The sequence below is a fragment of the Salvelinus fontinalis genome, chromosome 18, assembly GCF_029448725.1.
Source record: "Salvelinus fontinalis isolate EN_2023a chromosome 18, ASM2944872v1, whole genome shotgun sequence".
NCBI classification, from domain to species: domain Eukaryota; kingdom Metazoa; phylum Chordata; class Actinopteri; order Salmoniformes; family Salmonidae; genus Salvelinus; species Salvelinus fontinalis.
This window is the reverse complement of record NC_074682.1, coordinates 859,777-881,927: the sequence shown is the minus strand read 5'-3', so window position 1 is coordinate 881,927 and position 22,151 is coordinate 859,777. Positions and strand designations below refer to the sequence as shown.

At 41.6% G+C, this 22,151-nt stretch overlaps 1 protein-coding gene across 2 annotated transcripts; it reads left to right on the top strand.

Annotated features, from left to right (window-relative positions):
- The first annotated feature begins 5,173 nt into the window (after nt 1-5,173).
- Nucleotides 5,174-16,744, top strand: LOC129814783 (mitochondrial import receptor subunit TOM34-like). Of its 2 annotated transcripts, none has more exons than XM_055867808.1 (8): nt 5,174-5,272; nt 5,685-5,824; nt 14,004-14,103; nt 14,623-14,775; nt 14,913-15,067; nt 15,217-15,364; nt 15,541-15,667; nt 15,755-16,744. In XM_055867808.1, exons 2-8 carry the CDS (start codon nt 5,695-5,697, stop codon nt 15,854-15,856), a joined length of 915 nt encoding a protein of 304 aa, XP_055723783.1. In that variant the 5' UTR covers nt 5,174-5,272; nt 5,685-5,694; the 3' UTR covers nt 15,857-16,744. The 2 variants fall into 2 exon arrangements, with proteins under 2 accessions (XP_055723783.1, XP_055723784.1); XM_055867809.1 differs by lacking the exon at nt 5,174-5,272 and adding an exon at nt 5,290-5,429.
- The last annotated feature ends 5,407 nt before the right edge of the window (nt 16,745-22,151 follow it).

The window sequence follows — 22,151 nt, the reverse complement described above, 5'->3', positions numbered from 1 at the left end:
TGTCTACCGCTTGCATGATAACGAGTTTCTCACATGACTGGCCTATCTGGGAGATGTTTTTTCTCGCCTGAATGATTTGAATCTAGGGTTACAGGGACTCTCCGCGACTATATTCAATGTGCGGAACAAAATTGAGGCTATGATTAAGAAGTTGGGGCTCTTCTCTGTCTGCATTAACAAAGACAACACACTGGTCTTTCCATCATTGTATGATTTTTGGTGTGCAAATGAACTCAAGCTTACAGACAATGTCATCGAATTGCAACAAGAGATTCTGTAAAAAATATATTATTTTTATCTGACAGATTTCTGGATAGGGCTGCGCTCAGAGTATCCTGCCATTAAATCGTGCTGCTAAAACACTTTAATTTGTTTTCTTTAACCTTTATTTACTAGGCAAGTCAGTTAAGAACAAATTCTTATTTACAATGATGGCCTACTTCGGCCAAACACCGATGCCCTTTGCAACAACGTACCTATGTGAGAGTGGATTCTTGGCATGAAAACTAAATACAGGCACAGACTCTCTTCAATACAACCCAAGATTGCAGAGTTATGTGCATCCTTTCAAGCACACCTTTCTCATTAACCTGTGTTAAGCTATCCACCATTTTTGATGAACAAATAAGGTTTATATGTAAGATGGCTAATTATATTATTATTTGTGCCCTGGCTCTTTGTCACTTCCCACGAGCTGGGTTGTGACAAAAACTCACACTAATTCTTATGTTTAATAAATGTACCGTATAGTGTGTGTGTGTGGCAGCATTTGAGAGTGTGCTGACCCTTGTGCTAGAAGGGGGTACGCAGCTGGAGGTTGAATGTATGAAGGGGTACGGGAATATAAAACGTTTGGGAACAACTGCCTTAACGGTTTTGATTGAGCTGTGTTCATTTCTTACCACGCAACTACTTACATTGAGCTACAATACCGCGAGAGTTTGGACTTCTGTTTTTAAGCAAAGAATGAGTCTGAATCCTATTTCAGTGTTAGTTTTACACAAATAATTATTTATTTTCAGTTATAAAACTGATGATTGTTTATTTTTTTTAAAATTAAAAGTATAGATGATGGGTGTACTGTTGCTTCTAGTGTTGTATGCATGTGCTTTCTGTGACTGTCACCCTGATATTGGCTACTAGGTAGCAACTTCCTATGCCCGTTGCCTGACAGTAGTGCCACAGATAGAACAATGTGACAGATATTTCACCAGATTTATAAATATGAAGCATAAGCTTGGCGTTTCCACTCACTACCAAATATGGTTGTGAGAGGAAGCCTAGTAGCCTGCAAAGGGAGAAGATGAAACTGAAATTCTGTAAATTTTTTCAAGGTGAAATCTAGGTGGTTATCAATATTAGATATTTATTGTGTAGGTTGCTATCCTACTTTAAATAAACTGATGTGAGAGAAAAAAATGTCCACGTAGCTACTGCCAACGACACTACCATGATACCAAGCAGGACACACTTCAAGTGGGCAAGCACAACGGGGGCACTGGTCGCAGATTTACTATGAGTAATAGTGCAGACCAATCAGCAACGCAAAACGGTCTTGTGTGGCAACAAATCTACCCAATTAGCTGATTCGCTTTCCATACACCCACTACTTTCATTTTTAAAATATTTTTTTAATAAAATAAAATAAACACCCACTACTTTCGACACACTCACTCGCCCATTCTCCGGTCGCCATATTGGGCTGTAGCTACCCATACTTCCCTGTCCAAAGAAAGGAAGAAACGAAAATGAAATCTAACACCATACAAGAGCAAGATAGTGTCCGAACTCCATCCGCCAGCAAGAATAAGCAAGAACTTGCAAGAAAAAGGCCGTGACCTCGGCGATTTTCCTTCACAATAAAAGTCCCACAATGAAGATGAAAAAATAATACAAATGGTCGAAATTCATAATATTTTATGAGGAAATGTTAGCAGACTTTGTTTAACAATATGAACAATTAATAAATGTAATAGCCTTTATAGCACAAATAATATTATATAGCATTGACATTATTGTTAACAGCATTAAAAGTAATAATTACTAGATAATTATCATGGTAACAACAGTATTATAAATTACAAAACATTATTTAGAAAGCCATTATTACTAATAATAATAGTAATAACAGTATTAATAATATTACTATATTATTATAGTTTCCAAGTCAACAGAGTTTACATCCAGAGGATCGTCACTGCTCATTTTGCGGCCCTTATTAGAGTGGCCCATCAACTTAAATTAATATAGTTTTTTCATATTGGACATATAATTATTTGATGTACTTTTCCAAGATGGATTGAAATTACAATCATCTGTTGAATGCTATATGTTGCATGATTATCAGAAATTGTATTTTGTCTTTCAGGAGCTGAAAGCCTGGGACCTTTGAGACATAATGTTCCTCGCCAAGGACATTTTCTGAAATCACAAAGAGAACAAAGTGGAAGTTGTGTTGATCTTCTTGTAAATATATTGTTTAAATTCAAAAGCATTACTTATTACATTTATATTAGCCAAAAGTTTGAAAGCATAGATTTTAGGCCAGTTATCAATGTATGACTTATTTTCTGTTTCATTTTGTTAATTTTTTTGTGCTTTTGTACTTGTCTAATGACTCATCCTTGTATGGGTGTTTCCCAGCAGTTTGAGATTTGTTAGTATTTTGTATCAGGGATGGTGGCTTCATGTTCAATCCCCGTTCTACCACACCTAATTCTACTAATCAGCTCATTTGTAGAAACATGTATGGTAGAACTGGGCTTGAACAAAGTCTTGCACAACCTGTGGGTCCTTAAGAGCAGGCACGAGCCCTGATTATTAAGTACTAGTTCCAAAGTCTGATTATTGTAGGTTTGGCTATTAAATAGTTGCTTTTGTTGCAATAAGTCACTACTTTTTACATGTATTTGAAAGTATGTTTCCGTATAAATAGTTTAGTTATTGTTAATGATTTGTGTATTTCCATGAGCTTGCTCCATTGTCTTAAAAGCGATCAGGGGAGTTATTTTTCAGTTTCTCCAACATTGGCTTTAGTAGGTATCTGTTATTTCACTTCCCTCTTGAAAATAAGTATTTCAAAGTAGCAACAAATAAAAACTAGCATTGACCATATTTTTGTTTCCATTTGTCATTATTTTGTATTCGTATTCATCAGCAACTCACTTAAGGAGGATAACCAGCTCTATGCCTTGAATATCAGTTTTCTGTAACGTTTCCACAGATTAAAGGACACTATAATAGTATAAATTGCGTACAGTGCAATATGTATGTTCCAGAGGAGGCTGGTCAGAGAAGTTATAGGAGGACAGGCTCATTGTTATTGCTGGAATGGAATCAATGGAATGATACCCAGCCTCAGGAGGCTGAAGAAATTCGGCTTGGCCCCTAAGACCCTCACAACCTTTACAGATGCACAATTGAGAGCATCCTGTTGGGCTGTATCACCGCCTGGTAAGGAAACTGCATCGCCCACCACCGCAGGGCTCTCCAGAAGGTGGTCCGATCTGCCCAATGCATCAACTGGGGCACACTGCCTTCCCTCCAGGACACCTACAGCACCCTATGCCACAGGAAGGCCAAAAAGATCATCAAGGACATCAACCAGGCGAGCTACGGCCTGTTCACCCCGCTACCATCCAGAAGGCAAGGTCAGTACAGGTGCATCAAAGCTGGGACCGAGAGACTGAAAAACAGCTTCTATCTCAAGGCCATCAGACTTAAATAGCCATCACTAGCTGGCTACCACCTGGTTACTCAACCCTGCACCTTAGAGGCTGCTGCCCTATATGGCACACTAGTCACTTTATTAATAATGTTTACTGCTTTACTTACTTCATATGTATATACTGTATTCTATTCTACTGTATTTTAGTCAATGCCACACCGACATTGCTCGTCCCAATATTTATATATTTCTTAATTACTTTCTTTTACTTTAGATTTGTGTGTATTGTTGTGAATTGTTAGATAGTACTGTATTGTTGGAGCTAGGAGCACAAGCATTTCGCTCTACCCACAATAACATTGCTAAATATGTGTGTGAATGTGACCAATAATATTTGATTTGACTTGAAACTCACCAAACATATGGAAACAACGTGTTTAACCCCGTTCGATTGATTACATCCCAGCCATTAAAATGAGCTCCTGCCACCAGCCTCCTCTGATATGTTCAATGTAACACTGAACGCTACTAAAAAAAATGATATTTTCCGTCATTAGTCAGACTTTTAAAAGCACACTAGATGGGGTAGTTGTTCAAAGTGAAATGTTTTAATAAATGTGTTTCTCTTGTATTAATCATGTTAATTTGCTTATATATCTTGTAAACTCTGTTTACTTGGAAACTACAGGTGCTCCTGAATAAAATGGACCCCCTTTTGCTGCAACACAATGTACAGAAATGGTGCAAATGTATGTCCGACATGAAATGTGGCCTCAAAATGAGCAGCGAAACTACTGGGGGTGTAAACTCTGTGGATTTGGAAATTAAAAGTGCTCTTGAGTAGAATGGACCCTCCCTTTTACAACGGCACAAGGTATAGGTCATTTTGTACAGTGCAATATGTATGTCCAATATGAAGATTTTATTTTATTTAAGTTGATGGGCCACTCTATAAGGGCCGCTAAATGAGCAGCGACACTCCTCTGGGTGTAAACTCTACGGATTTGAAAACCTCAAGTGTTCCTGAGTAGAATGGACCCCCTTTTACTGTGACACAACGTACAGATAATCTTGTACAGTGCAATACGTATGTCCAATATGAAAAAAAACATTGGATTTAAGTTGATGGCCCACTCTATAAGGGCTGCCAAATGAGCAGAGATGCTCCTCTGGGTGTAAACTCTGTGGATTTGGACACTAGAAGTGCTCCTGAGTAGAATGGACCACCCTTTTACTGCAACACAACATACAGATAATTTTGTATGGTGCAATAAGTGATAGAAGTACACACACACAAACATTGTTGACCATTTAGGCTTGGAAAAAATATAAATTAAAAAATAAATTACATAACATAATAGGGAAATATTCTTAATTATTATTTGTATGATAATTAGTATAAATTCTATATATGTCGATAGTTGTGCACATTTTCATTATTAATTTACAAAGTATACAGGACGGAACTTTTACTCTGAATGATTCCACAAATCCGTGACCCGGAAGTACTTATTTGTTCTTGCCTTTTTCGATCACAGCGGTCTTGCCAATAACCGAAGTTAACGTGATTCTGAAAACCCACTGATCGCTGCTCGTGATTAGCTAGTAAGCGAGACACGTATTACACCTCTATAGCTAACTTGTTTAAGATCTTGGCTTTACTAGCTAACATTATTGTCTAGAAGATTTGCGGACGAGTACAGTAGATTATAGCTAGTTACACAACCGGCTTGCCCGGATATCAATATTCATTCAGTCACTGGTAAATTGAGACCTAGCTGGATACACTAATACTATGCTAGTTAGCTACTGTATTTTTAAGGAATTAGCTAAAATTATGCTGGCCAGATTATTCAAGGGAAGTATGTAGAAGCTAACGTTAGTTAGCTGGCTAAATTTAGTAGCTATGAACAATAACTTTTGTTTGCTGTAAAAGTTAGCTTGCTTGCTAGCCAAACGTAAAGCTAACGTTAGCCAACTAACGATATCTTGCAACTGTTTTTGTCATGTGTTACAGCAAAACAAAGATGTCACAGAAGCGTCGTTCCCAGTCTTGGACAGAGTTGAAACAAGCAGGCAACGAGTTCTTTAAAACTGGACAGTATGGGGAGGCTGCTTCTATTTACAGCCAGGCTATCAAAGAAGTGGAGAAGTCAGGTAGGCAGCTAGCTAACAAGTCAGTCACAACTACATTCAACGTTGGTTCTGGTGTTATACTTTGTATTCCATGTTATAGAGAAGCTTCTCAGGAACACATAGCACTATTTCATGAGGATAGGATTTACCATTGCTGAAATCTTATTTTCAAGTTACCGGAGAAGGTCAAGAAGGCACTTTGTATTCCATGTTATAGAGAAGCTTCTCAGGAACACATAGCACTATTTCATGAGGATAGGATTTACCATTGCTGAAATCTTATTTTCAAGTTACCGGAAAAGGTCAAGAAGGCAGTGAACAGGTCAAAGTTAATCCCTAGTCAATAATGGCACCAAAATACCGGGATTCTTAAATTCAACAGATTTTGTCCAATCTTTCAAGATAGGTTGGTCATATTGTTATGCCATTTTATGGGCTGATTTAGAACACAGAGGATTCAGATTAAAGTGAAATGTATTAAATTGAAATGTTATATTATGCAAATGAGGCACTTAATATACAAATCCCTAAGGATCTATCATGGTCCACACACACAATGGTCATGAAGAGGATAGAACCGGCTCCTCCCCATCAGGAGGATGAAAAGATTTGGTATGGGCCCTCAGATCCTCAAAAAGTTATCCAGCTGGGCCATTGAGAGCTTTTTTTTTAACAATGCAAAACATACAAATGACAACGACCTCACCTTCCCAGACCCACCTGCTCTCACCCCCATCTCAAGATTTCACATCACTCAATCAATCAATCAATCAATCAATTTTATTTTATATAGCCCTTCGTACATCAGATAATATCTCGAAGTGCTGTACAGAAACCCAGCCTAAAACCCCAAACAGCTAGAATGCAGGTGTAGAAGCACGGTGGCTAGGAAAAACTCCCTAGAAAGGCCAAAACCTAGGAAGAAACCTAGAGAGGAACCAGGCTATGAGGGGTGGCCAGTCCTCTTCTGGCTGTGCCGGGTGGAGATTATAACAGAACTATGCCAAGATGTTCAAAAATGTTCATAAGTGACAAGCATGGTCAAATAATAATCATGAATAATTTTCAGTTGGCTTTTCATAGCTGATCATTAAGAGTTGAAAAACAACAGGTCTGGGACAGGTGGCGGTTCCATAACCGCAGGCAGAACAGCTGAAACTGGAATAGCAGCAAGGCCAGGCGGACTGGGGACAGCAAGGAGTCACCACGGGTGGCAGTCCCGACGCATGGTCCTAGGGCCCAGGTCCTCCGAGAGAAAGAAAGAGAGAAGGAGAAAATTAGAGAGAGCCAAGATTTTCAAAATGTTCATAAATGACAAGCATGGTCAAATAATAATCAGGAATAAATCTCAGTTGGCTTTTCATAGCCGATCATTAAGAGTTGAAAACAGCAGGTCTGGGACAGGTAGGGGTTCCATAACCGCAGGCAGAAGAGTTGAAACTGGAATAGCAGCAAGGCCAGGCGGACTGAGGGCAGCAAGGAGTCACCACGGCCGGTAGTCCCGACGTATGGTCCTAGGGCTCAGGTCCTCCGAGAGAAAGAAAGAGAGAAGGAGAAAATTAGAGAGAGCCAAGATTTTCAAAATGTTCATAAATGACAAGCATGGTCAAATAATAATCAGGAATAAATCTCAGTTGGCTTTTCATAGCCGATCATTAAGAGTTGAAAACAGCAGGTCTGGGACAGGTGGGGGTTTCGTAACCGCAGGCAGAAACAGTTGAAACTGGAATAGCAGCAAGGCCGGGCGGACTGGGGACAGCAAGGTGTCAGCATGCCCGGTAGTCCTGACGTATGGTCCTAGGGCTCAGGTTCTCAGAGAGAAAGAGAGAACGAGAGAATTAGAGAGAGCATACTTAAATTCACACAGGACACTGGATAAGACAGGAGAAGTACTCCAGGTATAACCAACTGACCCTAGCCCCCCGACACATAAACTACTGCAGCATAAATACTGGAGGCTGAGACAGGAGCGGTCAGGAGACACTGTGGCCCCATCCGAAGAAACCCCCGGACAGGGCCAAACAGGAAGGATATAACCCCACCCACTCTGCCAAAGCACAGCCCCCACACCACTAGAAGGATATCCTCAACCACCAACTTACAATCCTGAGACAAGGCCGAGTATAGCCCACAAAGGTCTCCACCACAGCACAACCAAGGGGGGGCGCCAACCCAGACAGGAAGTTCACGTCAGTAACTCAACCCACTCAAGTGACGCACCCCTCCTAGGGACGGCATGAAAGAGCACCAGCAAGCCAGTGACTCAGCCCCAGTAACAGGGTTAGAGGCAGAGAATCCCAGTGGAGAGAGGGGAAAACTCTCTCCTTCACATCACTCTCCTTCACATGCACCATTTTGTTTCTCAGTCACTGATGCGAGTTCATACAATTCCAAGTCTGGAAGGTAAAAAAAACACCCTCAGACGTGATGTAAAACTTTCCTTTTTATTCCGTTTTATTTGCCCATATAAAGTCTTATGACCAGAGTATACTTTCAGTATACTTTTTAAAAGAATATCTTGGTATTACTGAAAATTAATATAAAAACTTTGGGAGCCATGCCATTCTGAAGAGGTTTATTCTACCTGTAAGATTTATGGGAAGATTGTTCCATTTAATTAGATCTGCTTTCATATTTTTGAGGAATGGGATAAAGTTATCTTTATACACTGTGTACAAAACCTTGGAAACACCTTACTAATATTGAGTTGCACCCCCTTTTGCCCTCAGAACAGCCTCAATTCGTCAGGGCATGTGCTCTACAAGTTGTCAAAAGCTTTACATAGGGATGCTGGCCCATGTTCACTCCCAATGCTTCCCACAGTTGTGTCAAGTTGGCTGGATGTCCTTTGCATAGCGGGTCATTCTTGATACACATGGGAAACTGTTGAGCGTGAAAAATCCAGCAGCGTTGCAGTTCTTGATGCGCTCAAACCGGTGTGCCTGGAACCTACTACCATACCTTGTCAAAAGTACTTAAATCTTTTGTCCTGCCCATTCATCCTCTGAATGGCACACACACAATCCATGTCTCAAGGTTTAAAAATACTTCTTTAAACTGTCTCCTCCCCTTCATCTACACTGATTTGAAGTGGATTTAACAAGTGACATCAATAAGGGATCATAGCTTTCACCCGATTCACCTGGTCAGTCTGTCATGGAAAGAGCACTTGTTTAATGTTTTTTACACTCAGCGTATATTTGTTGTTTGTGGTCACTAATAAGCATCCTAAGTATTTGATATTGTTTGTGGTTAACTTAATAGATTGCTGTAGATCATTAGTCTTCCTATTGACATTATTTTGTTTTTCCTCCCGGTGAATTTTATTAGTATTTTGAAAATAATTTTAGCAAGGGGGGCATTGTTTTTCAATATTGGTTACGTATAGCAGGACATAATCTGCAAATGCGTTTAGTTTATATTAATGTTTGCCAATACTGATACTTGTTACGCTTGGGTCCTGTTCTTTCTTTCAATTCTTTCAGCAAGAGATTCAGTTGCCAGTGCAAACAGGAGGGAGAGAGAGAAGACATGCCTTTCTTTTGCCCCTTTCTTAAGCAATTTAATCAGATAATGTGTTATTTGTGTGTATTTTTGCATCAGCACATTTATTATTTCAGCTGGAATAGCCATTCCAAAAATAGCAATTTTTGATGAATCTATACTCTATATACAGTGCATTTGGAAAGATTTCCAGACATTTTGTTAAGTTACAGGCTTATTCTAAAATTGATTAAATAGTTTCCCCCGCTCATCAATCTACACACAAGACCTCATAATGACAAAGCAAAAACAGGTTTTTAGAAATGTTTGCAAATTTATTAAAAATAAACTGATATCACATTTACCTAAGTATTCACACCCTATACTCAGTACTTTGTTGAAGCACGTTTGTCAGTGATTACAGCCTTGAGTCTTCTTGGGTATGATGCTACAAGCTTGGCACAACTGTATTTGGGGAGTTTATCCCATTCTTCTCTGCAGATCCTCTCAAGCTCTGTGAGGTTGGATGGGGAGTGTCGCGGCACAGCTATTTTTAGGTCTCTCCAGAGATGTTCGATCAGGTTCAAGTCCAGGCTCTGGCTGTGCCACTCAAGGACATTCAGAGACTTGTCCCGAAGCCACTCCTGCATTGTCTTGGCTGTGTGTTTAGGGTCCTTGTCCTGTTGTAAGGGGAACCTTCACCCCAGTCTGAGGTCCTGAGCACTCTGGAGCAGGTTTTCATCAAGGATCTCTCTGTACTTTGCTCCATTCATCTTTCCCTCGATCCTGACTAGTCTCTTAGTCCCTGTCGCTGGAAAACATCCCCACAGCATGATGCTACCACCACCATGCCTCAAAGTATAAATGGTGCCAGGTTTCCTCCAGACGTGACGCTTGGCATTGAGGCCAAAGAGTTCAATATTGGTTTCATCAGACCCGAGAATCTTGTTTCTCATGGTCGGAGAGTCCTTTAGGTGCTTTTTGGTGAACCAAGCGGGCTGTCGTGCCTTTTACTGAAGAGTGGCTTCTGTCTGGCCACTCTACCATAATGGTATGATTGGTAGAGTGCTGCAGAGATGGTTGTCCTTCTGGAATGTTCTTCCATCTCCACAGAGGAACTCTGGAGCTCTGTCAGAGGGACCGTTGCGTTCTTGGTCACCTCCCTGACCAAGGCCTCCCCTGATTGCTCAGTTTGACCGGGCGGCCAGCTCTAGGAAGAGTCTTGGTGGTTACCCTTCTCCAGATCTGTGCCTCGTCACAATCCTGACTCGGAGCTCTACTGACAATTCCTTTGACCTCATGGCTTGGTTTTTGCTCTGACATGCGCTGTGGGACCTTATATAGAGACGTGTGTGCCTTTCCAAATCATGTCCAATCAATTGAGTGTACCAGAGTGGCACCTGAGCTCAATTTCGAGTCTTAGCAAAGGCTCTTAATACTTATGTAAATAAGGTATTTCTGTTTTTTATTTGTAATAAATTTGCTAACATTTCTAACAACCTGTTTTTCGCTTTGTCATTATGGAGTAGTGTGTGTAGATTGAGTTTTTTTATATATTTTTATCCATTTTAGAATAAGACTAACGTAACAAAATGTAGAAAAAGTCTGTCTGAACACTTTCCCAATGTACTGTATACAAAGTATGTGGACACCCCTTCAAATTAGTGGATTTGGCTAGTTCAGCCACACCCCTTGCTGACAGGTGTATAAAATCGAGCACACCGCCATGCAAGCTCACAGAACGGGATTGCTGAAGTGTGTCGCGTTTTTTTTAAAGTCTGTCTTTGGGAAGCAACGTCAGCACAAGAACTGTTCGTCGGGAGCTTCATGAAATGGATTTCCATGGCTGATCAGCCGCACACAAGCCTAAGATCACCATGCGCAATCGGCTGGAGTGGTGTAAAGCTCGCCGCCATTGGACTCTGGAGTAGTGGAAACGCATTCTTCGCTTCACAAATCTGGGTTTGGCAGATGCCAGGAGAACGCTACCTGCCTTGAATGCATAGTGCCAACTGTGTTGGAAGAGCAATAATGGTCTGGGGCTGTTTTTCATGGTTTGAGCTAGGCCCCTTAGTTCCAGTGAAGGGGAATCTTAAACAGTGACATTCTGTACGATTCTGTGCTTCCAACTTTGTGGCATGCCCTTTCCTGTTTCAGAATGACAATGCCCTCGTGCACAAAGCAAGGTCCAGACAGAAATGGTTTGTTGAGATCGGTGTGGAATAACTTGACTGGCATGCAAAGCCCTGACCTCAACCTATTGAACACCTTTGGGATAAATTGGAACGCTGACTGCGAGCCAGGCCTAATCGCCCAATATCAGTGCCCAGCCTCACTAATGCTCTTGTGGCTGAATGGAAGCAAGTCCATGCAGCAATATTCTAACATCTAGTTGGAACCAACGGGGAACCAACTCCATATTAATGCCCATGATTTTGGAATGCGGTGTTCGATGAGCAGGCGATTAGGCTATTGTGGATTGTGGCTTGTGGAATCCCAGTCCACAATCCCAGTGTGAAGTTGCTGGATATTAGCGGGAACTGGAACACTGTCGATCCAGAGCATCCCAAACCTGCTCAATGGGTGACATATCTGATGAGTATGCAGGCCATGGAAGAACTGGGACATTTTCAGCTTCCGGGAATTGTATACCGATCCTTGCCACATGGGGCCATGCATTATCACGCTGAAACAGGAAGTGATGGCGGCGGATGAATGGCACGACAATGGCCATCATGATCTCGTCACGGTGTTTCAGCATTCAAATTGCCATCGATAAAATGCTACAGTGTTCGTTGTCCGTAGTTTATGCCTCCCAATACCATAACCCCACCGCCACCATGGAGCACTCTGTTTGCAACGTTGATATCGGCGAACCACTCACCCATCTGCCCAGTACAGTTGAAACCGGGATTCACCCATGAAAAGCACACTTCTCCAGCGTGCCATTGGCCATCGAAGGTGAGCATTTTCCCACTGAAGTCGGTTACTGCAGTAAGGTTAAGACCCTGGTGAGGACGAGGAGCACGCAGATGAGCTTCCCGGAGACGGTTTCTGACAGTTTGTGCAGAAAATCTTCGGTTTTGCAAACCCACAGCTGCCCGTGTGGCTGGTCTCAGATGATATCACATGTGATGAAGTCGGATGTGGAGGTCCTGGGCTGGAGTGGTTTTACGTGGTCTGCGGTTGTGAGGCCGGTTGGGACGTACTACCATGGTAGAAATTAACATTCAATTATTTGGCAACAGCTCTGGTGGACATTCCTGCAGTCAGCATGCCAATTTGCACACTCCCTCAACTTGAGACATCTGTGGCATTGTGTTGTGTGACACAACTGCACATTTTAGTGGACTTTTATTTTTTTACTTTTATTTTTATTATTACATTTTACTTTTTTATTATTTATCTGCATTGTTGGGAAGCATTTCACTATTAGTCTACACCTGTAGTTTACTAAGCATGTGACAAATAACATTTGATTTGAAATTAAGCATTACTGAATACATAATTTAAGCCCAATAATTGAAGGTAACCTAGTCATATTATTAACAAGACTTTATGCAAAGCTGAGAGTTGAACAATTTATGAAATTAGAATAAAACTTTATGTACTATCTTATGCAAATTAGATATTTAATATGCTAATGAATCTGTAAGAAAAGAAAAGAGAACAAATAAAGCCCATTCGTCATTGTATCTTTCAGTGCATCTAGCCAGTGTATGGATTGGGGGTAGAAACTGTTCAGTGTCCTGTTGGTTCCAGACTTGGTACATCGGTACCGCTTGCTGTGCAGTTGCAGAGAGAACAGTCTATGACTTGGGTGGCAGGAGCTAGCCAGCTGCACAGAAAGATAGATGGGACACATGTTCAATTAACTGCTATTTAGCAATGTTTATATCGATTGTAGGGCTGTAGCCACTGATTTCTGGTAGTTTTGACTTGAAATAATAAAACCATCAATCACAAAATTCGCAGCTGGCAAAATACAGTCAATGCCTCGCAGTGCTGCCGCTCGCCCAGCTCGTTGCCTCAGCAAACAGGCACTACCACGAACTGCGTCAGACACTCGCACTCCCACAAAACACGTTCCATATCCCACAGCTAACAAGCTAGCGCTCATCATTGAAATGGGAATGGCGACACGTGAATTCGGACCAATCCCCGACGACCTATACATAAACATAGCAACGAAACTCTACTTTGTAACATGATGTTTTTTTCGTGTCTCTGAAAACATAAATGACAGAAGCGAAGGAAAAACATTTCACTATATATTTCAGACAAAAGACGTCTGATGACAGTGAAACACCCCCTACTTTCCCCTATTGATCTTGCTCTGATGTGTTGAGGAATAGCCATCGCAAATATACATACACAGAATTCGTGGGTTTCACAAAAAGGTTCTTAGCACGGGACTTTACATTTGTGCTCATATCGCGTAAATATAATATCGCACAGTATTGGGATTTTTAGACGTGGGTAACAACTGCCACATGAACGTTTTCAAGTTATTTATTTTGTATTTTGACGACCACATTATTGAACAGATGTGTTTATTGCGTTCCTTTTGGTACAAGTCTCGCATAGCGTCCATTGTTTGTCGCGTCACCTAACACCATATACATGTGTTTTATATTGTGCGTAATTGAAGTCTTCTAAAACCAGAACAAGCGCTCCATGTTCTGATACATTGTTACCACTGTCAATTCATTTGCAGGAAAGAAGAATCCAGAGGATCTTAGTATCCTGTATTCTAACCGTGCAGCCAGTTATCTGAAGGGTGGAAATTGTTGGGAGTGTGTGAAGGACTGTACAGTGTAAGTAGCCTACATTATGGACATATGTTTTGTGGTAGGCCATGAAGGCCTATTTCTTCGGCTCTACAGTTGGTTCATACTGCTGCAGTAACACTCCTACCTAAAACATATTGGAATGAAACTGGGCGCGCTTATAAACCCAGGGTCGTTACAATATCAACATAATCTTTTCCCAATATACTGTAGCTCATTACTTTGTCCGGTGTTGCTTAGATTGTCTTTCTTTGTCCATACTACTGCAATAACACTCCTACCCTAAAACTTATCAACATAACATTTTCCCAATTTACTGTAACTCATTACTTTGAAACTCATTACTTTGTCCAGTGTTGCTTAGGTTCTGTTCTGTCATTCCTTGTCCATACTACTGCAGAAACACTCATACCTAAAACATATCACGATAATCTTTTTCCAATATACTCGAGTAGCACATTACTTCGTCTGTTGTATAGGTTCTCCGGTTTTCTTTGTCCATACTACTGCAACAACACTGCTACCTAAAAATGTTTTATTTTATAGATCTCTTGACCTAGTTCCGTTTGGCATCAAGCCTCTCCTTCGCCGGGCTGCAGCGTATGAAGCATTGGAGAGATACAGATTAGCCTATGTGGACTACAAGACGGCCTTACAGATCGACTGTAACATACCTGCAGCCCATGATGGTACCAGCAGGTATAACATGTTGCACAAATCCATTTTCACTTACAAAAACCCTTTAAAGTCCTTTAACTTCTGAGAACTTCTGTCATATATAGGGGACGTAATCAAGATAGTGGAATGTACAACTTGTTCACCCTCTTTCCTTCTAGAATGACGAAGTGTCTGACAGAGGTGGATGGACTCTCATGGCGAGAGAAGCTCCCACTTATTCCCACTGTTCCGATGGCCGTCAAAGAAAAATTGTCTCTGGCAACAAGCCAACAAACAACGCAACACAATGGCACCAGAGAAAATAAGAAATCTGGTTGGTCTTTCATAGGATTCAGTCTCTCAAATATGAGTAGAAACACAAAATGCTGTTAATAATTTGGCTATTACTATTGGATTCTCATCTTTGTACAACCTGGAACAGATGTACAGTCAATAATAAGATGTATCATTTATTTTTTTCAGTCCCAGGAGAGGTTTCCATTAAAAAAGCCCTAACCCTGAAAGAGGAAGGCAATGCGCAGGTGAAAAAAGGAGAGTACAAGAAAGCCATAGAGAAATACACTCAGAGCCTCAAACACAATTCCTCAGAAATCACAACTTACACAAATAGGTGAGACTAATAATGTCTATCTGGTGTGTAGACAAATGCCAACAAACCCTTGGGCGTGGTATTCCCAACTCTGCATTGTTATATAGTTCTGTGAAATGTTATTGCCCAGCTCCTGTTGTACAAGGGATGTGCATAATTCCTATATGGGACTAATTTGTGCCTTTTGTACTAAATAGGGCACTTTGCTACCTCTCTGTGAAGATGTACAAGGAGGCACTGCAAGATTGTGAAGAGGCCCTGCGACTCGACTCCGCTAATATCAAGGCACTGTACAGACGAGCACAGGCACACAAGGAGCTGAAAGTGAGAGCCTTGCTGATGAACAAAAAATTGTTAGTACATTGTATGGAGTTTTTGCATTTTGTTTGATGTGTTCATTTTGCCTTTCAGGACTACAAAGCTTGCATTGAAGATCTAAACAGCTTGCTGAAAGTTGAGCCAAAGAACACAGCCGGACAGAATTTACTGCTGGAAGTGCAAAAGAAGAAATGAGCTTGTGATTCGGATGGTTGCCTGTGGATGTGAAGGAGCCTACGCTGACCTGGTGTACATGCCTGAAGTGCCTGTATTCACTCACAGAAGCAGGTTTTCCAATCTATTTCCTGGCCTGTTTAACTTAAATCCACTCAAGATGGAGTATTGCTTTGACTACTACAGAGGAAGCACAGTCAATGCAGTGCATATTTAGCCTTCATATACATCATGCAATCACTGCATGAAACTGAAAATATAGCATTCAACCATTGTTTCACAAGGACTATGCATTTGTATGTATTTCCACTAGCATAAGAGATTTTCACGATCAAATACTGTTGTAGTTGGGTGTAATTCACCCAAATTACAAAATTACATTGGTTTACTTACAGACTTACTCTGTAAGCATTCTATGGACGAGGTAGGACAGCAATTCATGCATTGTTTTTTGTTTAGCTGGTCACTATTTCAAATGCTAACTTTTTAGCATTTATGGCACAAATCCAATGCAAGTCAATCGTACCTATATTAGCATTCTCGCACTTAATGTCCAAATCATTTTAAGTAACTTATTTGAGTTACACAATCAATATTTAGATACTTTAGGATGATTTGGACATAAAGCATGAAAATTCTAATATAAGCACCTATTTATATTATCTTTAATACATCTATAGGTAAACTATCCCTTTAAGATCGTAGTTATCTTGGGCTTCCGAGTGGCACAGAGGTCTAAGGCACTGCATCTAAGGCACTGCGTGATTGGGAGTCCCATAGGGCGGCGCACAATTGGCCCAGCGTCGTCCGGGTTTGGCCGGTGTAGGCCGTCATTGTAAGTAAGAATTTGTTCTTAACTGACTTGCCTAGTTTAAATAAAGGTTAAATAAAAAAAAAAATCTTAACATTTTATGGGTATTTTCATTGAGTCGAGGAAAGTAACACTATACCAGAGAAAGAGATAGTTACCGTATTATTGTGATTTTAAGACCATATTGAAACATCATTACCACCTGTATCACCGAACATGCTGACAATTCTATCAGTAATGCATAATCTTTAGATGTCATTTTTTTCGCTGATTAGGATTCAGGAAACAAACGGAACAAATCAAACTCTCATCCTCCCTGATGGGGGCTGAATTGGATGATACCAGTTGTGAAACTAGTTGTTTTCCATTGTCTAGTTGTTGCTTCAATTACCTAATGTTTGAACATCTTTTTCCAAATGCAAGTATCCTACATGGTCAAAGTATGTGGACACCTGCTCGTCTAACATCTCTTTCCAAAATCATAAGCATTAATATGAATTTGGTCCCCCCTTTGCTTCTATAACAGCCATTCATCTTCTGGGAAGGCTTTCCACTAGATGTTGGAACATTGCTGCAGGGACTTGCTTCCATTCATCCACACAAGCATTAGTGAGGTCGGGTAGTGATGTTGGGCGATTAGGCCTGTCTCACTGTTGGTGTTGCAATCCATTCCAAAGGTGTTCGATGGGGTTGACATCAGTGCTCTGTGTAGGCCAGTCAAGTTCTTCCACACTGATCTTGACAAACCATTTCTGTGTGGACATCGCATTATACTCAGGGGCATTGTCATACTGAAACAGGAAAGAGCCTTCCCCAAACTGTCACAAAGTTGGAAGCACAGAATTGTCTTGAATGTCATTGTATGCTGTAGCGTTAAGATTCCCCTTCACTGGAATTAAGGGGGCTAGCCCGAACCATGAAAAACAGCCCCAGACCATTATTCCTCCTCCACCAAACTTTGCAGTTGGCACTATGCATTCGGGCAGGTAGTGTTCTCCTGGCATCCACCAAACCCAGATTCTTTCATCCGACTACCAGATGGTGAAGCGTGATTAATCATTCCATAGAACGCGTTTCCACTTCTCCAGAGTCCAATGGTGGCGAGCTTTACACCACTCCAGCCGACGCTTGACATTGCGCAGGGTGATCATAGGCTTGTGTGCGGCTGCTCGGCCATGGAAACCCATTTCATGAAGCTCCCGGTGAACAGTTCTTGTTCTTCTTGACGTTGCTTCCAGAGGCAGTTTGGAACTCTGTAGTGAGTGTTGCAACCGAGAACATATGATTTTTACGTGCTTTAGCATTCGGCTGTCCTGTTCTGTGAGTTTGTGAGGCCTACCACTTCGCGGCTGTGCCATTGTTGCACCTAAATGTTTCCACTTTACAATAACAGCACTTACAGTTGACCAGGGCAGCTCTAGCAGGGTAGAAATTTGAGGAACTGACTTGTTTGAAAGGTGGCATCCTATGGCGGTGCCACGTTGGTCACAGAGTTCTTCAATACAGGCCATTCTACTACCAATGTGTCTTAATTTTTTTAATTTCACCTTTATTTAACCAGGTAGGCCAGTTGAGAACAAGTTCTCATTTACAACTGCGAACTGGCCAAGATAAAGCAAAGCAGTGCGACACAAACAACACAGCTACACATGGAATAAACAAACGTACAGTCAATAACACAATAGAAAAGTCTATATACAGTGTGTGCAAATGAAGTAAGATTAGGGAGGTAAGGCAATAAATAGGCCATAGTGGTGAAATAATTACAATTTAGCAATTAAACATGGGAGTGATAGATGAGCAGAAGATGAATGTGCAAGTAGAGATACTGGGGTGCAAAGGCGCAACAACAAAAATAATAACAATATGGGGATGAGGTAGTTGGGTGGGCTATTTACAAATGGGCTATGTACAGGTGCAATGGTCTGTAAGCTGCTCTGACAGCTGATGCTTAAAGTTAGTGAGGGAGATATGAGTCTCCAGCTTCAGTGATTTTTGCAATTCGTTCCAGTCATTGGCAGCAGAGAACTGGAAGGAAAGGCTTTGGGAGTTGGTTTTGGGGGTGACCAGTGAAATAAACCTGCTGGAGCGTGTGCTACGGGTGGGTGCTGCTATGGTGACCAGTGAGCTGAGATAAGACAGGGCTTTACCTAGCAATATGAGTCTCCAGCTTCAGTGATTTTTGCAATTTGTTCCAGTCATTGGCAGCAGAGAACTGGAAGGAAAGGCTTTGGGAGTTGGTTTTGGGGGTGACCAGTGAAATAAACCTGCTGGAGCGCGTGCTACGGGTGGGTGCTGCTATGGTGACCAGTGAGCTGAGATAAGACAGGGCTTTACCTAGCAAAGACTTATAGATGACCTGGAGTCAGGGGGTTTGGCGACGAATATGAAGCGAGGGCCAGCCAACGAGAGCATACAGGTCGCAGTGGTGGGTAGTATATGGGGCTTTGGTGACAAAATGGATGGCACTTTGATAGACTGCATCCAATTTGCTGAGTAGAGTGTTGGAGGCTATTTTGTAAATGACATCGCCGAAGTCAAGGATCGGAGGGATAGTCAGTTTTACGAGGGTATGCTTGGCAGCATCAAATCAAATTTATTTATATAGCCCTTCTTACATCAGCTGATATCTCAAAGTGCTGTACAGAAACCCAGCCTAAAACCCCAAACAGCAAGCAATGCAGGTGTAGAAGCACGGTGGCTAGGAAACATTCCCTAGAAAGGCCAAAACCTAGGAAGAAACCTAGAGAGGAACCAGGCTATGAGGGCTGGCCAGCCCTCTTCTGGCTGTGCCGGGTGGAGATTATAACAACATGGCCAAGATGTTCAAATGTTCATAAATGACCAGCATGGTCAAATAATAATAATCACAGTAGTTGTCGAGGGTGCAGCAAGTCAGCACCTCAGGAGTAAATGTCAGTTGGCTTTTCATAGCCGATCATTAAGAGTATCTCTACCGCTCCTGCTGTCTCTAGAGAGTTGAAAACAGCAGGTCTGGGACAGGTAGCACGTCCGGTGAACAGGTCAGGGTTCCATAGCCGCAGGCAGAACAGTTGAAACTGGAGCAGCAGCATGAGTGAAGGATGCTTTGTTGCGACATTGGAAGCCGATTCTAGATTTAATTTTGGATTGGAGATGCTTGATGTGAGTCTGGAAGGAGAGTTTGCAGTCTAACCAGACACCTAGGTGTTTGTAATTGTCCACATATTCTAAGTCAGAACCGTCCAGAGTAGTGATGCTACTCGGGTGGGAGGATGCGGGAAGCAGTCGGTTGAAAAGCATGCACTTAGTTTTACTTGCATTTAAGAGCAGTTGGAGGCCACGGAAGTAGAGTTGTATGGCATTGAAGCTTGTCTGGAGATTTGTTAACACAGTGTCCAAAGAAGGGCCAGAAGTATACAGAATGGTGTCGTCTGCGTAGAGGTGGATCAGAGAATCACCAGCAGCAAGAGCGACATCATTGATGTATACAGAGAAAAAAGTGGTCCCGAAAATTGAACCCTGGGGCACCCCCATAGAGACTGCCAGAGGTCCGGACAACAGGCCCTCCGATTTGACACACTGAACTCTCTGAACCAGGCGAGGCAGTCATTTGAGAAACCAAGGCTGTTGAGGCTGCCGATAAGAATGCGGTGATTGACAGAGTCGAAAGCCTTGGCCAGGTCGATGAAGACGGCTGCACAGTATTGTCTTTTGTCGATGGTGGTTATGATATTGTTTAGTACCTTGAGCTTGGTGGCCTTCCTAAGCCAGGATTCAGACACGGCTAGGACATCAGGGTTGGCGGACTTTGCTAAAGCAGTGAATAGAACAAACTTAGGGAGGAGGCTTCTGATGTTAACATGCAAGAAACCAAGGCTTTTACGGTTACAGAAGTCAACAAATGATAGCGCCTGGGGAGTAGGTGTAGTACTAGGGGCTACAGGGCCTGGGTTTACCTCTACATCACCAGAGGAACAGAGGAGTCGGATAAGGGTATGGCTAAAGGCTATAATAACTGCTTGTCTAGTGCATTCGGAACAGAGAATTAAATGAGCAGATTTCTGGGCATGGTAGAATAGATTCAAGGCATAATGTACTGTACAGGGGTATGGTAGGATGTGAGTACAGTGGAGGTAAACCTATGCGTTGGGTGACGATAAGAGAGGTTGTCTCTGGAGGCGTCAGTTAACCTAGGTGAGGTTTCCGCATGAGTGTGGGGTGGGACAAAAGAGCCATCTAAGGCATTTTTAGCGGGACTGAGGGCTCTACAGTGAAATAAAACAATGAAGATTGCATGGCTGTCTATGGAGATTGCATGGCTGTGTGCTCGATTTTATACACCTGTCAGCAACGGGTGTGGCTGAAATAGCTGAATCCACTAATTTGAAGGGGTGTCCACATACTTTTGTATATAGCTGAATCCACCAATTTGAAGGGGTGTCCACATACTTCTGTATATAGGGTGTATGTATATGCTGGAGATAACTAATATAAATGCTGAAAAGTTGTGGAGTTGCACTTTAAGGTTTAATCATAGGCTGGCTATTTCACCCAATTCCAGGTCACTAAGGGTATACGCCATAACATTTCTACATGCATGCTAATGTGAATAATGTTTGAGATGTATCAAATAGGCTATGTAGTAGTAGGAATTAAATTGAGAGAAAATACATTATTTATTTGAAGCTATCCATTTGAAGTTGCTCGATAGTGTAACTGTCAAGAGTGGTCAGCCAAGCCACTTTATGCTGATTGGTTCTTGTTCTCAGAAGTTGAACATCTATATAATAATACTGTAAGCCACTTAACTGCGGGGAAACTATGCAGATTTTCCTAATTTTCGGTTCGCTGACTAAATTGTTTTCAGCTGTGTTTTGTATTTTTGTTTATTTTATCTTCAACTGCATATCTCATGACCCACTGCCCTGTTTTCCACAACTAACCCCTCAAACCTTTAAAAAAAAAAATGCTGTCAAATAATGCAAGGTACATACTATACTGGGTTCATGGTTGGCCTATCACAACATTTAATTTTAAAGAGAAAGCAAGTGCCATGATGATCCCATAGGAAATAAGCAGTGTTGGGGAGTTGAACGGTAAAACTCCCTAAATAGGAAAAATCCATGAGAGTAACCAGACTTCAAAGAGGGAGCCCCACAGAAATGACTCAATCTCAAGGGGAAGCCCATCCTCAGAACTGCTGGTCCATTCCTGGGGCTATTCAATCAATTTTGATATTTGGCAATCTTTTGTTGGTATAGCAAAATAACAATTTCCCCCATATATCTTCATTGTGGTCAATGACTGCACTTCAGGATGTATCTAGTGCCCTGATGCTTCATTTCAATTTCTAGGTTGTGTGCAATACTACGTAGCCTAATTCAAGAGCCCATTATAGAAAGGACCAAATGAAAATAGAACGCCTGAGGAATAGATTAAGTGCCCTATTCAATCAGATCCGCTTTCAGACATCAGCATAGCGGTTGTTTTGTCAGTGTCAAAGGTGAGCTGCGCTAGAGCTGT

Bases quoted from the DNA above. Each gene is read 5' to 3' on its own strand.
- LOC129814783 (XM_055867808.1), top strand. From the start codon at position 5,695: ATGTCACAGAAGCGTCGTTCCCAGTCTTGGACAGAGTTGAAACAAGCA. The intron at 14,776-14,912 runs GTATAACATGTT...CTTTCCTTCTAG, and splicing joins GCCCATGATGGTACCAGCAG to AATGACGAAGTGTCTGACAG. The intron at 15,365-15,540 runs GTGAGACTAATA...TGTACTAAATAG, and splicing joins ATCACAACTTACACAAATAG to GGCACTTTGCTACCTCTCTG.